Source organism: Notamacropus eugenii, chromosome 1, assembly GCF_028372415.1.
Source record: "Notamacropus eugenii isolate mMacEug1 chromosome 1, mMacEug1.pri_v2, whole genome shotgun sequence".
In the NCBI taxonomy this organism is placed as follows: Eukaryota; Metazoa; Chordata; class Mammalia; order Diprotodontia; family Macropodidae; genus Notamacropus; species Notamacropus eugenii.
This window is the reverse complement of record NC_092872.1, coordinates 430,146,102-430,162,263: the sequence shown is the minus strand read 5'-3', so window position 1 is coordinate 430,162,263 and position 16,162 is coordinate 430,146,102. Positions and strand designations below refer to the sequence as shown.

General features: G+C 41.3%; 1 protein-coding gene across 1 annotated transcript in view; it reads right to left on the bottom strand.

The window, feature by feature from the left end:
• The window catches only part of SUN5 (Sad1 and UNC84 domain containing 5), a 57,750-nt gene extending 42,083 nt beyond the window's left edge, over positions 1–15,667 (bottom strand). The window contains exons 1-4 of the mRNA XM_072631578.1: positions 15,442–15,667; positions 13,019–13,119; positions 9,078–9,149; positions 8,303–8,402 (exon numbers count right to left, since the gene is read on the bottom strand). Of these exons, the coding sequence (XP_072487679.1) occupies positions 8,303–8,402; positions 9,078–9,149; positions 13,019–13,119; positions 15,442–15,542 (374 nt within the window). The 5' untranslated portion in view covers positions 15,543–15,667. The remainder of the gene's footprint in view (positions 1–8,302; positions 8,403–9,077; positions 9,150–13,018; positions 13,120–15,441) is intronic.
• Positions 15,668–16,162: the final 495 nt, after the last annotated feature.

The window sequence follows — 16,162 nt, the reverse complement described above, 5'->3', positions numbered from 1 at the left end:
TTATTCCTAAAACTTTGAGTTCCGACTTCTCTTCATCCCTCCCTCCCCACCCATTCCCTTTGGGAAGGCAAGCAATTCAATATAGGCCATATCTGTGTAGTTTTGCAAATGACTTCCATAATAGTCGTGTTGTGTAAGACTAACTATATTTCCCTCCATCCTATCCTGCCCCCCCTTGCTTCTATTCTCTCTTTTGATCCTATCCCTCCCCAAGAGTGTTGACTTCAAATTGCTCCCTCCTCCCATTGCCCTCCCTTCCATCATCCCCCCCACCCTGCTTATCCCCTTGTCCCCCACTTTCCTGTATTGTAACATAGGTTTTCATATCAAAATGAGTGTGTATTTTATTCCTTCCTTTAGTCGAATGTGATGAGAGTAAACTTCATGTTTTTCTCTCACCTCCCCTTTTTTCCCCTCCACTAAGAAGTCTTTTTCTTGCCTCTTTTATGAGAGATAATTTGCCCCATTCCATTTCTCCCCTTCTCCTCCCAATATATTTCTCTCTCACCGCTTAATTTCATTTTTTAAAGATATGATCCCATCCTATTCAATTCACTCTGTGGTGTGTGTGTGTGTGTGTGTGTGTGTGTGTGTGTGTGTAATCCCACCAACTACCCAGATACTGAAAAGTTTCAAGAGTTACAAATATTGTCTTTCCATGTAGGAATGTAAACAGTTCAACTTTAGTAAGTCCCTTATGACCTCTCTTTGCTGTTTACCTTTTCATGCTTCTCTTCATTCTTGTGTTTGAAAGTCAAATTTTCTTTTCAGCTCTGGTCTTTTCATCAAGAATGCTTGAAAGTCCTCAATTTCATTGAAAGACCATTTTTCCCCCTGAAATATTATACTCAGTTTTGCTGGGTAGGTGATTCTTGGTTTTAGTCCTAGTTCCTTTGACTTCTGGAATATCATATTCTATGCCCTTTGATCCCTTAATGTAGAAGGTGCTAGATCTTGTATTATCCTGATTGTATTTCCACAATACTTGAATTGTTTCTTTCTAGCTGCTTGCAATATTTTCTCCTTGACCTGGGAACTCTGGAATTTGGCCACAATGTTCCTAGGAGTTTCTTTTTTTGGATCTCTTTCAGGCAGTGATTGGTGGATTCCTTGAATACTTATTTTGCCCCCTGGTTCTAGAATATCAGGGCAGTTTTCCTTGATAATTTCATGAAAGATGATGTCTAGGCTCTTTTTTTGATCATGGCTTTCAGACAGTCCCATAATTTTTAAATTGTCTCTCCTGGATGTATTTTCCAGGTCAGTTGTTTTTCCAATGAGATATTTCACATTATCTTCTATTTTTTCATTCTTTTGGTTTTGTTTTGTGATTTCTTGGTTTCTCATAAAGTCATTAGCCTCCATCTGTTCCATTCTAATTTTTAAAGAACTATTTTCTTCAGTGAGCTTTTGGACCTCCTTTCCCATTTGGCTAATTCTGCTTTTTCAAGCATTCTTCTCCTCATTGGCTTTTTGACCCTCTTTTGCCAATTGAGTTAGCCTATTTTTCAAGGTGTTATTTTTTTCAGCATTTTTTGGGTCTCCTTTAGCAAGGTGTTGACCTGCTTTTCATGCTTTTCTTGCATCTCTTTCATTTCTCTTCCCAGTTTTTTCTCCACCTCTCTAACTTGATTTTCAAAATCCTTTTTGAGCTCTTCCATGGCCTGAGCCCACTGAATATTTATCTTGGATGTTTGGGATATAGAAGCCTTGATTTCTACATCTTTCCCTGATGGTAAGCCTTGTTCTTTCTCATCTGAAAGGATGGGAGGAGATATCTGTTCCCCAAGAAAGTAGCCTTCTATGGTCTTATTTTTTTCCCCCTTTTCTGGGCATTTTCCCAGCCAGTGACTTGACTTCTGAGTGTCCTCTCCACACCCATCTCACCTCCAGATCCACTGCCCCAGCCAGTGCTTAGGGTGTGAGATTCAAATGCTGCTTCCCAGCCTCAGGACTTTTGGTGGTGGTGGTGGGGGGCTGCTATTTGGTGTGAGATTACCTTCAGGTGCTCAGGTGGGGGCAGGGCTGCCACACGGGGCTCAGTTCCCTCAGGGGGTTTACATGGAGACCTTCAACAATGGATCCGAGGTCCTGCCTGCTTTGGGAGCCCAGGTCTGCTGCTGCCTCTGCTGCTGCCTCCCGAGGGGCCCTGAGTTATGGAGACACCCTGCTCCCCTCTTGGCCAGCCAAAGAGACCCTCTCACTGACCTTTGCTGTCTGTGGGTGGAGGGACCTGCGTGGTTGCTGGAGATTCTGTCCCTGAAGCTGCTCGGATCTGCTCCTCTTGGTGCCACGCAGCCAAGGCAGAGCTGGGCTCTGCTCTGGGTCTGGTGCATGACAGACCTTTGGTGTCAGGTTTTGAGGTCTCTCTGGAATAGAAATCTCTGCTCCGTTGTTTTGTGGCTTCTGCTGCTCCAGAATTTGTTGGGAGTTCTTCTTTACAGGCATTTTATGGGCTGTGGGTTTGGAGCTAGCATATGTGTGTCTTTCTACTCCACCATCTTGGCTCCTCCCCTCAAATATCACCTCATTTGACCTTCACAACAGCCCTGGAAGGTAGGGGCTATCATTTCCCCCATTTTACAGATGAAAAAACTGAGACAAATGGCATTTTGGACTCTTGTCCTAGATTACACAACTAAAAAGTATCTGAGATCAGGTTTGAACTCAGGTCTTCCCTATTCTAGACGCAGCTTTAGCAGTTACATCATCTAATTACCTCTAGACAGGACAGTCGTACTTATATCCCTTGTAGTATTAAGTGAAATGCATTTATTGTACACAGTAGGTACTAAAAAACGTTCATGGAATGAAGAAATGGATTCATGAAATGAGTGGCAGGTAAACTTTATTTTCAATTTCATTTGGTCACTATAACAAAGCCACTCTCTTATAGTCAGCACTAATTTTTTTTTTGTTACTAAGTTAATATGATTGTCCATTCATGTGTCAGCATTCTCAGAAGGAATAGTGGTTGTGAGAGGCACAATTTTTGACGCATGTGTGTGGTATGTGGATAGGGGTAGAAATCTATTGTAGGGGAAGCACAAATATACTTAGAGCTGGAGCAAGGGAGAAGAATAGTGGAAGGGAAGACATATGCTGAATATTAAGATTGCTTCTTGCAAGTTTGGCTGGGGTGTGCCTCCTGACAACTGTCACCCCATAGCACAACCCCATATCAATTGCAGACTTGGTCTTGTGGAATTCTTAAAATTCACGCTTACTGCTTTGACCTTAAGCCCATGCTGGCTCAAGTCAAGACCCAGTAGAATCATATCCTTGCCTGGTTCAGGTATTGCTGCAGGGCTGATTGTCCAAATTAGTGATATGAGTACCCAGAGGATATGATTTCAGTGGTTGTGGAAGGACTCCCTGCTTCTAAGTCTTCTTCTTGGCCATGATTTTCACACCTGCTCATTAGAACATATTGTTTTAAAACCCTGGAAACTAAGGAGGTTCTCACTGATTGGGGAATAGCTGGACAAATTATGATCTATGACCATGATGAATATTATTGAGCCATAAGAAAAGAAGTGGAAAGTTTCAGAGGAAGGTTATAAGACCTCTATGAAATGATGTGGAATAAAGTGAACAGAACCAGGAAAACAACTTAAAAAATGATGTCATAAAGAAAAAAATAGCTTTAAGATACTTTGGTTCTCTGATCAATGCAACGAAAAACCACAATTCCAACTGATTGATGATAAATCCTTCCATTCACTTCCTCCTAGAGAAGCAATGGATTTAAAATTCAGAATGAGATTTACATTTTTGGATGTAGCCAATGAGGGAATCTGTTTTGCTGGTTGATGTATATTTATTGTGAACCTTTTCTTTTTCTTTTTCTTTTTGGTGTATTCAGTGGGAGGAGGTTGGAATGGGAGAGAGACAAAATTAATGCATGCTAGTCCGATTTGTAGAAAAAATAATTAAATTAAATAATAAAAAAGAAGTCTGTGCTTCATTCTCTTTTATTCATCTGTCATGAAGTCACTCTATTATAAAAAAAGTGCCTCTGGGAGGGGGCCATAGTCTAAAATGTCATTAGGCACTGGTATCTCTCAGTGAGGAAACTGAACAGTCCTTCCTTTGAGCAGACTTGGATATAAGGTGGAGGAGGAAAGATAAGGGAAGGAGATAAGAGGAAGGAAGCAAAACTTCAGGGCAAGTATCCTGAAGTTATTGGGAAGATGGGGACCACCACTCATGGGGGTCATACTTTGCTGACTTCACCTTTTTACTGACCACCAGTAAATGGTAAGAGGTCTCTTCTTCCCTTCTTGGTTTATTAACTTCCACTCCTGTACTTGCAGACATGATCATCCCAACCTGATGTATCCTGAGATGTCTTGGTCTATCTTCTGGGACATGTTGTGGAGGATAAATATTCAGTGAAAAATTTACTTAAGCATAGTATAGTTAGGAAGATAAATTTTTCTTTTTAAAGCCTAGGTATGAGTACACTTCAAAAATTATACAGAATAGTTTCTGGATTAATCATGGTTTTGGATGATCTGTGGTTTGGGTTGCTTCTTTCAGAATCCATAATTGGGAACCAATTTTGTACTGGACGCCAGCCAGCATTGCTTTGAGAGTGTCTGTGGCTGTTTGAGTGTGGCAGGTCAACTGGTATTCGTAGAATCTGCTTGCTCTTGGGTCTTTGGTGCTATAGGTGAGATAGAATTAGGCCATGTAGTGTCTGATCATGGGGAGGGGGAAAACCTTCTCAATGGGGAGTAAAGACTAATACATATATAGAAATTAGATAAATACTATAGAAAAGTTTTTGTCTAAGGAACAAGTGCTTACTGCAAGGTCTTGAAGAAGGGAGGGTTCCATGTGGCCTGGAATGTCTTGGGAAGGTTTTGCTAGGCCTTGAAGGGAATGAAGGGCACTATTGATAGGGAGGATAGTGAGAGTATCTAGAAATGATAGTGTTTATGGTATGCCTGGAGCCTATGAGGTGACTGGCTTAGCTGGATTTGAGGAATGATGGGGGAAGGGGGGAGAAACTAGATTTAATAATGTCTTAGGAAAATTCATTTTAGAGAGACACACCAGACAGATGAGCATAAAGACAGACCACTAGGCTGGTGAATGGGGACTTGGAATGGTTCTGGTGCACTCCCTTTACAGAAATCAAATAGACCAGGCAGTTACCATCAGGCTCAGTGGCCAGGGAAAAAGGCTCATTTGCCCCATGCCAGTTATAATTCCACAGAGAAGGGGGAGATAAAGTGTGGGGAGATAGGCAGATTAAGGAGTACCTTGAATTCCAAAACGAGAATCAAATTCAAATAGAAATGAGTCCTGTAGGCTACATGTTGACTTAGAAAACCATCAAACTAACATTATTTACATTATATTTTTTTATTAAACAATTCCCAATTACATTTTATTCTTGTTTTCTAAGCACTGGAGAGTTTTGCAGGCCCCAGGCAGCCACAGGCCAAAGTTTTATGCCTCTACTGTAGATCATAGATAGCTATCGAAAGTTACTGAACAGAGTGTACTAATTAGAATCACAGAATCTCAGATTTAAAAGGGACCTCAAACCATCCAGGTTAATCCATCCCTCCAAGAGAAGCTGCTCTACAACACACCCAACAAATCTGTGCTTGAATATGTTCAGCAAGGGAAACCAACTACCTCCCCAAGGGAGGCCAGGACATTTTTGGATGGTTATAATTGTCCAGAAGTTTTCCTTCGTCATCTTTATTTGCTTCTTTGTATCTCCTACCTATTGATGCTAGCTCTAATTTGAAGACAAACTGAAGGTCTACAGAGCTGTTGTGCTGACCTCATTGTTGTATGCCTGAGAAACATGGACAATCTACCAGTGCAATGCCAGGAAACTGAATCACTTCCATTTGAACTGTTTTAGGAAGATTCTGAGGATCACGTGGCATGATAAGGTACCAGACACTGAAGTCCTTTCTTGAGCTGAACTGTCAAGAATTCAAACTATGCTTCAGAGAGCACAACTTCAATGGGCTGCCCACATTGTTCAAATGCAAAATGTATGCTTGCCCAAAAGACTATTTTATGGAGAACTCACATAGGGCAGGCAATCACATGGTGATCAGAAGAAGTGGTACAAAGACACTCTCAAGAACTTTGTATTTGACTGTGCAACATGGAAGACACTGGCACAGGACTGCTCAGCATGGTGTGCCCACATAAGAAAGGGGGCTATCCTCTTTGAGCAAAACAGAATTGGGACAGCACAAAGTAAATGCAGGATGCACAAATTTGGGATATCTACCCCAAATATTCACAAGGACTGTCTGTACCCATCCTATGGTAGAGCATTACAAGCTCATATTGGTCTCATCAGCCACAGTCAGGCACACTTACCTTTTTTTAAAGTCTTTTCTTGAGGCTAAATATTTCTAGTTTTTTCAATTGGTCCTTATGTGGATAAAATATTGGTTCTGGAGTTGGAAAGTTCAAATCTGGCCTCAGACACTTACTACCTGGTGACCCTGGGCAAGTCACTTAACCGTGTTTGTCTCAGTTTCCTCATCTATAAAATGAGCTTGAGAAGGAAATGGCCAACCACTCCAGCATCCTTGCCAAGACAACTTCAAATGGGGCCATGAAGAGTCAGACATGACTGAAAAGTGACTGAACAATAACAACATACTACTCCCCATAAGGTTGACCTGACCAGGGTGGAGTACAGTTATCCCTTCCACATTTTGATTTTCCCCATTATGGTTTCGATATATCATGGGTTGGCAAAAGAAATTAAAGGGGAATTTTTCGGAGTCTTGCAGAAGCTACAGATGACACACAAAGGTCAAGGTATGATGGAAAAAGTTTAGAAGCACAGAAATGTATAAAATATATGGATAGTATTATATAATACAGCCTATGACCGAATATATAACCCAAATTTTACAATAGGGTACTGTAAACACCTCATAAAAGAAAAAGAGAAAGAAAAAAATTCACATTTCTTCTCTGGTACAAAGGGAAGGTCAAAAGACTTTATATGGATTTTCCAGATTATGGGAGCACTATGCTCCTAACCCTTGTGATGTGGAAGGAATAACTGTACAGTGGGACTATCATCTCCGTAGTTCTGGACACAGTGCTTTTCTTCTAATGGACACTGTGCCTTTTGTCTAATGCAGAAGAATTTTTCCTGGCTGCCTTATCACTGGGTTTGAAGAAAAGGAATGTGGCAGGATATATGTGAAGGACACATTGGCGTGGAAGACTTGACCTTGGTAATCTTACTAGGAGGTCAGTGTGGTGTAATGGAAAGAGAAATGGATTTGGAGTTAGAGGACTTGGGTTCAAATGCTATCTCTCCTGCTTATTAACTGTGTGACTCTGAGCAAGTCACTTAATTTCCTTCAGTCTGCTTCTCTGAAAATGATCTAATATTCCTTTTAGCTGTAAAATTATGATTCCAAAACCCAATTCAGGTGAGATGTGGTTAGGTTTGAAGTTGGGTGATTTTGGAGATGGATGCAAGAGACATTTTGAAGGATGAGTTGAAAAAGCTAAAATTTTGATTTGATATGGTCAACCTAAATTCCTCTGTCCTTGTCCTAATTTGGCTCAATTGATTTCCCTTGCTTAAGATTCTCTCCCCACCTCCCCTTAACATCCCTCCTTCCTCTTAATCCCTCTTTGCCTCTTTCTCACCCAAACCCTACTTGACTTTCAGGACTCAGCTCAAAGCTTGCCTTCAACTAAGCAGCTTTTGACACACTGCACATTCTCTCTCTCTCTCTCTCTGTCCATTTCTCCTTTCTCTCTTCTCTGTCTGTCTCTCCTCACTTCTCTCTTCCTTTGTCTCTTCTCTCTCTCCTCTCTCTCTGTCTCTTCTCTTTCTGTCTCTCTTCTCTCTTTCTCTCTCTGTCTCTCCTCTCTCTCTCCCTTTCTCTTTCCCTCCCTCCCTCTCTGTCTATATTCTCTCTCTGGCTGTCTCTCTTTTTGTCTGTCTCTCTTTTGTCTTTTGTCTTTTGTCTCTCTCCTCTTTGTCTCTCCTCAATCTCTCCCTCTCCTTCTCTGTTTCTATCTCTTTCTTTCTATCTGTCTCTCCTCATTGTCGCTGTCTCTGTCTCTCTCCCCCCTCCTATATAAGCCAGCCCCACCTTGTGCCTGGGGGATCCAGGTTATGATGCCATCCCCACTTTCTGTGCTCTTATTATTTAGGCTAGCCAGCTGACTCTCATCTTTCCCGGGGGCCCTGACTTGGGCTTGGGTTGTCAGTGGCCTAGTTTTCAATCTGCTCTATTACTTCCCTGTCTCTTGCTCCCCTGGGATTGGGTTTTGTACTCACAGTGTTGCTGCCCCTGTCTGGGTCCACCCAGTGTACTGCGGGTAGAGCTGAGCTTTACAGACAGTGTTTCTCATGGTGGAGGTAAAACAGATGATCTGAACTGTGGAGACAAGAGGTTTGTGAGCTATACTACCCTGTGGGTGGTAGGGAACAGAGGCTTTTGGGGGAAGAAAATTCCAAATCTCTCCTGGCTCCAAGTCTAGCAGCTTTCTACAGAGCCATCTTGTCTCCCTTCATAATTTTCCATCCATTTGTCAGAAAGAGTGCTAGACTTGGAGTCCAACTACGAGCATTTGTTATTGTTAAGAATTGCTAGTTACCAACATTATATAATGGTTACTGGGCAATTATTAGTCATTAACTATAAACAATGACTAGTAATGGCTCACCATTAGTGATAACTTCTGTTAATAACTATGATAGAGTGCTACGCTATATATGGAGATATCCAAGCCCACTCAAATAAGATGCTCTGAGGTATGTATCTAGGGGGGATGGGGAGTGGGCTACATTATGTATTTACCTTTTAGGGGAAGGAAATTGGCTAAGGTCAGGGCAGTGTTATGAACACTCTCAGAGTAAATATAGAATCGTTAGTGCCCTTGAGTTCTCTGGTGGGGATGACAAGAGTACAACAAAGTCCTTGCCAGGGACCTTGCCTTTGGGACAGGTTCATAATGGGTACAAGTCAAGTTCCCATGCTACTTTGGGCCCTTAGCATCAGGCCATGCCAAGCAGGTGGCAAAGAGTTCTTCTTTCATACATACGTACGTACTCAGCCAGCTTAGGAAACTTCTGTAAGAGGGAGAGATGACAGAGGGGACTATTCGAGGTGTACTTTCATCACCTGTTAAAAAACACAAATAAGGACCTTAATTAAAAGAGTCTTGTCCCAGTTCTATGATTGAACTCATAGACTTTGCGAATTGTGACGTACTTTAGAGATCATTCATCTAGTATAGCCTTCCTTTTTCTTTTAATAAAGGAAGAAACTGAGGGACAGAGAGATAATAGGATTTGGAGCTGGAAGAACACCCAGAAGTCATCTCATTTTACCATTTTACTTTACAGAAGAAAAAATTGAAGGCTAGTCAGAAAAAGTGACTTGTCTAAAGTCATGCAGATAGTAAGTAGAATCCATTATTAGTAGTATAGAGAAGTATAGAGTAGCATAGAGAAGATCTCCACTGTCCCTAAGGAGAACCCTGGGAATCCAGAGGAGAAGATGGGGCTAGTCAGTCTTGCTGTATGGAGGACCCAACTCACTCATCAGTGAGAATGGGAGTTGAGAAGATTCCCAGATCTATGTTAGTATTCACCAAGTTGGAACCAATGCCACCTCCACTCCTGCCATCACTCCCACCTCTTTCCCAATGGAACCTTGGACTCCTAGAACCATCTGGATTCCAGGAGCTAGCTGAGTTTTTGCTTGGTCTTGCCCAGAACCAGGCCTCTGCCTCACTTCCCAGCTAACTATGCTGCTGTCTAGTTCTCTCCAACTTTCAATTCCTCTTTGTATGTGATATGAAGTAGTCCCCAAACATTTATTGCTTATTTTGGCACTAAGAAAGACTTCAGGAAGGATGTGAGCTCCCTGAGGGCAGAGATTGTCTTGCTTGCTTCAATTTGCTTCTTCAAGGCTTAGCACAGCCCCAGGAACAAATAAAGTATCTGTCTGTCTGTCTATCATCTATCTATCTATCTATCTATCTATCTATCTATCTATCTATCTATCTATCTATCTATCTATCTATCTATCTAATCATCTATCTATCTCATTCTCTCACTCTCTATCTCACTCTCTGTCTGTCTGTCTCTGTGTCTGTCTGTCTCTATCTAATCTGTCTGTGTGTCTCTACCTAATCTGTCTGTCTGTTTTTATCTCTGTGCCTGTCTCTTTCTGTCTCTATCTAATCTGTCTGTTTTTATCTCTGTGCCTCTCTCATTCTCTCTCAGTCTGTCTATCTATCTATTTATCTATCAAACCAAAACACAAACAAATCTCGAAAACCACCCCCCCTCCCCCGATCCTTTATTCTTTCTTTTTTTTTTATTTTTTTAAATTTTTTAATGTTTAACAATCACTGCCATACAATTGAGATTTTATCCCCCCCACACCTACCCCCACTACTCCCCTCCCTCCCCACGACTGCATACAGTTCTGTATAGATTCTACATATACTTTCCTATTGAGTATATTTTCACTATAGTCATGCTATGTAGTCAGACTAAAATAAATGAAAGAAATCGTATAACAAATCAGTACATGATACACAAACACATACACATACACAAACATGATCTGCTACATTTTGTGAGTGACTTCCATATTTCTTTCTCTGAGTGTGGAAGACATTTTGCCTTGAGAACCACCTTTGGGATTTTTTTTTTTTATAAGAAGTTTTTGCGTTATTACAAAATTCCATGTCTACCAGAAAAAACTCTCGCACACTGTGGTCGTTGCTGTGCACAAAGTTCTCCTGGTTCTGCTCCTTTCACTCAGCATCAGGTCATATAAGTCCTTCCAGGCCTCTCTGAAGTCTTCTTGTTCATCATTTCTTATGGCACAATAGTACTCCATTACATTCATATACCATAATTTATTCAGCCATTCCCCAATTGATGGACATCCCCTTGACTTCCAGTTTTTGGCAACTACATAGAGTGCTGCTATAAATATTTTTGTACATGTGGGACCCTTTTCCATTTTTATGATCTCTTGAGGATACAGACCTAGAAGGGGTATTGCTGGGTCAAAGGGTATGCACATTTTTGTAGCCCTTTGGGCATAGTTCCAAATTGCTCTCCAGAATGGTTGGATGAGCTCACAGCTCCACCAACAATGAATTAGTGTTCCAACTCTCCCACATCCTCTCCAGCATTTATCATTTTCTTGTTCTATCATGTTTGCCAATCTTATAGGTGTGATGTGGTACCTCAGAGTTGTTTTGATTTGCATCTCTCTAATCAATAGTGATTTAGGGCATTTTTTCATATGATTATAGATATCTTTAATTTCTTCCTCTGAAAATTGCCTGTTCATATCCTTTGACCATTTATCAATTGGGGAATGACTTGTATGATTATACATTTGAGTCAGTTCTCTATATATTCTAGAAATGAGGCCTTCCTTTATTCTTTCTACTGCATCACCCATTTGGTCAACTATCTTTATCTTTTGTCTTTGAACACCTGTAACTTATTACCTAAGGTTTTGTTTATCTGATCTCAGGGAGGGGACTGCAAAGAGAGTCATGGGAATTAGATGTGTGTGTATATAAGTTTCAATGTAGTCAACCCTGGGAGCAAGAGATTGGGTGGGAATGATTGAAAACAGCTAAGAAAGATCTTCCTCCCCTGGAGTCACAAAGACAAGCTGCCACCATCCCCATGATTCCTTGAGCAGGCAGAGGGCTGGATGGTTCTGGAAGGGAGAACCTTTTAAGAGATTACTAGATTCTAACTCTTTGTGCTGGGGGCATGGTGTTTTCCCCAAACTCCAAATGTTCCAAGGCAGTCCCAGGCTGTCCTGACTGAGTTTGTCCAATAGGAAGGTTAAGATAGACCATGGAGATGCACAGATACCCAAACCCACACATAGACCCACCCAGCCACAGAGTTCAAGAGATACATAGGCACAGAGAGACACATAAATGCACACATATTCGCATACATGCAAACCCACAGTTCAACATAGATAGAAACACACATGCATTTTCCAAATGTAGATAATGATAATAACTGACATTTACATAGCACTTTAAGATTTGAAAAGCACTTTGCATCTTAGCTCATTTGTTACCAAATGAGATAACATGATGTAGGTGCTAGTATTAAACCTATTTTATAGATGGGGAAACTGAGGCTGAAAGAGGCTAAATGAGTTTCCCAGAGTTTCGCTACAAAGGTAGTCTTGGAACTCATGTCTTCCTGACTCCAAGTCTAACACTCTATCCCCAATGGTACCGAACTGCCTCAGAGAGACAGAGAACCAGGGCTATGAGGAGCTAGAGGAGGTAGCTGCCTACTGATTCAGTTTACTGGATGACAAGAAAGTCCTTTGTCCAAAAATCTCATCTCATTCACTGACGCACACTTGAAGTCCCATTGGATCTCCTTTCCCCCTTTACTTTGAGATTTTATTACTGCTTAAAATGCAAGTATGACTCCTGCCCCCCTCCTCTTCAGATAAGAATAAAGAGTCCTGGAGGCACAGTCCTGAGATCTGGATTCTAATCCTGGATCTCCCACTCACTAGCATGTTATCCCAACAACTCATCTTCCCTGAGTCTTAGTTTCCTCTTCTATAAATGGGGAAAATAATACTTACCCTGCCTCCATTGTACATTTTTTTGTGAGATTTAAGTTAAAAAGCCCCTAGTGATTACAAAACTTAAGTAAATGTGACTTTGTTGTCAGCCACTGATCATTAAATATTAGGGAGTTTCTCAGTTCCTTGCTTGGGAATGAGAAGAAGAGGGAGAAGGGTAACAGAGTGCTTTGGTGGGTTTATCAGAACACTGGGAGAAAGGAAAAAGGCACCAAACACAACCTCAGCTAGTGGTCCTCTTTGAGAGTGAAGGACCACCACCATCATTCCCATCCTCACCACCATCACGACCAATACCAACCACCAAACAGTTCTTCAGAAACCAATTTTTTCCTCCCCTCTCCCCGTCTCCCCTTCCTCAAATGCTCCTTTGTCCCCCAACTTACTGGTGCTCTGGTCATTGGTCCGGGTGACCAAGTAAGAGTCTTCTGGACTCTCATTCATGCTTCCTTCATCAGACACTGTGGGAGTTCCACGTCTAGATGGTCTAGGGAGGAAGAATCAATCAGTCAGTCAGGCAGTCAATAAGCATTTGTTAAGTGCTTAGTATATGTCAGGCACTATGCTGAGTTCTGGGGCTACAAAAAGAAGAAAAAGACAGTCCCTGCCTTCAAGGAGCTCACAATCTAATAGGGGCGAGACAACAAGAAAACAAATATGGACAAACAAGCTATAAATATGGGATAAATAGGAACAATTAAGAGAGAGATGGTGCTAGAATTAAGAGGGATTGAGAAAGGCTTCCTGTAGATAGTGAAATTTTAGCCGAGACCAGAAGGAAGCCAGGCAAGCCAGGAGGTGGAAGTGAGGAAAGAGAGTATTCCAAATATGGAGGACAGCCAGCGAGATTGCCCAAGGTAGGAGGAGATAGTGTCTTGTTTGTGCAACAGCAAAGAGGAGAATTTCACTGGCTGGACTGGGACTGGGGAAAGTAGTAGAGTGGAAGAAGATTGGAAAGGAAGGAGCAGGGCTAGGTTATGAAGGGCTTTGAACACCTAACAGAGAATTTTGTATTTGATCTTAGAGGTGATAGAGAGTCTCACTGGAATTTATTGAAGGAGAGAATGACTTAGTTGACCTGAGGGTAGGAAAATCACTCTCCCTCAAATATCCTGACCACTGTCGAAGATACCACTATCCTTCCAATCACTCACATTTAATCCTACTTGGCTTTTATTTTCAATCCCTCCCCATCCCACCCTTGGCCATTCAAGGCCTGTCAATTCTACCTCCACAACATCTCTTCCATCTGACCTCTTCCCTCCACTCACACATCTGCTCTTTTTCTAGTGTAATCACCTCCTACTTGGGCTCTATGGCTCCAGTATCCTACTCCAGACCTTCCCCCACACAGCTGTCAAAGTCATTTCCTAACGCACGTCTGACCAGATCTCTCCTTTGCTCAAAAAGTACCAGTAGCTCCTTGTGACCTCCAGGATAAAATGCAAACGTTTTTGCATTTGTCACTTGAAGCCGTTCAAAGTCCGGCTTTGTTCTACCTTTGCAAGTTTATTTCAAATTATGCCGTTTTATAATTTCTACATTCCAGACAAACTATCTTGGGTGATATTTCCCACAAGTTTGATTCTTTAGTTGCTGTCATCCTCCTCACTCTCATGAAATTACTTTGAAAGCATTTTCTGTTTTTTCTTTTTAAAATTCTGCATTCATTTTGAATAAATGAATAAAATAAATTAAACTTAAATGCAAAAAGACAAAAAAAATTCCATGTACCCAGCACAACATAAAAAGATGATTCAATACAAAACCATGAAATCCCATTTTACATTGTTTATTTTCTTTTTGAAAAAGCTTTTTGTAACAAATACCACACATTGTTTTCAAAATTACCCTGCCTTTATGATTTTCACCTTTTTTTTTCTTTCTTGTGGTTTTTCCCTTTTATTCTGAATCTTCTTTTACAATGTGACTAATGTGGAAATATCTTTAGTATGTCAGATGACTTGCTATCTTGGGGAGGGGAATAGGAGGAAGGGAGAAAAATTTGGAACTCAAAATCTTACAAAAATGAATGTTCAAAACTATCCTTGCATGTAATTGGAAAAAAATAAAATACTGTTACATGGAAAAAAGCCCCACCCTGCTTTTCTGTGCTTTCTTCTAAGTTTTCTTTCGTTTTCTTCTGTGCACTTGAAAATTTTTCTCTCCCTCCCTACCCTGTCCTAGAGAAGTCTATCATTAGACACAACTATATGTGTATATGTACACACACATAAACACACACATATATGTTATACAAATATGTAAAACCAAACTATACATAACATCCATCAGTTCTTTCTCTGGATGTGGATAGCATCTGTATGTATTTTTTATACTTACCTATTCTCATTTTGTTTGTTCCAAGTAGAATATGATACCTTTAAGGGCACATTTTTTCTTTGTCCTTGCATCCCCTACATCTACCATGATGTCTGGAACTTCATAAATAGTTGTTGCATTCATGCATGCATGTATGAATGAATGGAATAAATAAATGTAGGTTACTACAAAACTTGGAAAGGGCCTTCTTCTAAAAGTAGACCCTGGGCAGGGCACCTCCCTTTGAGCCAATCAGCCCCTACCCAGGAGGTCATATCAGGGACAGTGTGAGGATCTGAACCTAACTGTCTACCTTTTAAGGGGATTGGGCTGGAGAGTTTGAGGGACACAGACCTTTACTTCTTCCTATTCAGAAAGGGCACATGGGATTGGTTTCCTCCCAGCCAGTCCCAGAACCAGAGTTCCCTGGGAGTCTCCTCCTCCCTCTAATTGAGGTATCTTGCTATAGTCCCAAGATTTTCTCTACCTTCTGGATCTGGTCAATGAAGTTGGGGTTGGTTCCCTGTCGCTGTCATTCTCTGGACTGTTGGAACAGTCGATTGAATGTCCCCTTTGACTCCGACGCATATTTTCCTCTTAGATCCCACAGGAGGGCTTTGTTCAGGGAATGGGCTATTGCTACACTAGATTCGGAAGAAATGAACTAGATATAGGGCAAACTCCTGCTTTGCGACACCATAAAGATGCCCTATCAAGGGTAGTCAGGGAGGTTCACAGAAACTGCCTTCACTCAGTGTGACCTCACAGATGAGTAAGTGACTTCACAGATGGAGGTAGGCTCAGAATGCAGCACAGATACACTGCAATCCTATTCCCAGCACCAGAATCCTAGATCTGACATCCAATTCACTTTCCTCTGCAGGAGTATACTGTGTAACCACTCAGTATAGAATTATAGAATGTCAGATGGTGACTTTAGATCCCCATTAGGTCTATCTTCCTTTTTTTTTATAGGGGAAAACACTGAAACCCAGAGATAACTGATTAGCCCCAAGGACACACAGTGTGTTAAAAAGAGAGAAAACAGAATAAGAGTCTAGGGCATCTCTGGGCATAAAGCCCAATGACTGGCATAGATGAGCAGGATGATTCACTGGGAGAAGTCAGATGACCTGAATACAAGTCCTCAATCTTCCACTTAATAACTTTGTGACCTTGAAGGAGTCACTTTCCTCTCTGGGCCTCAT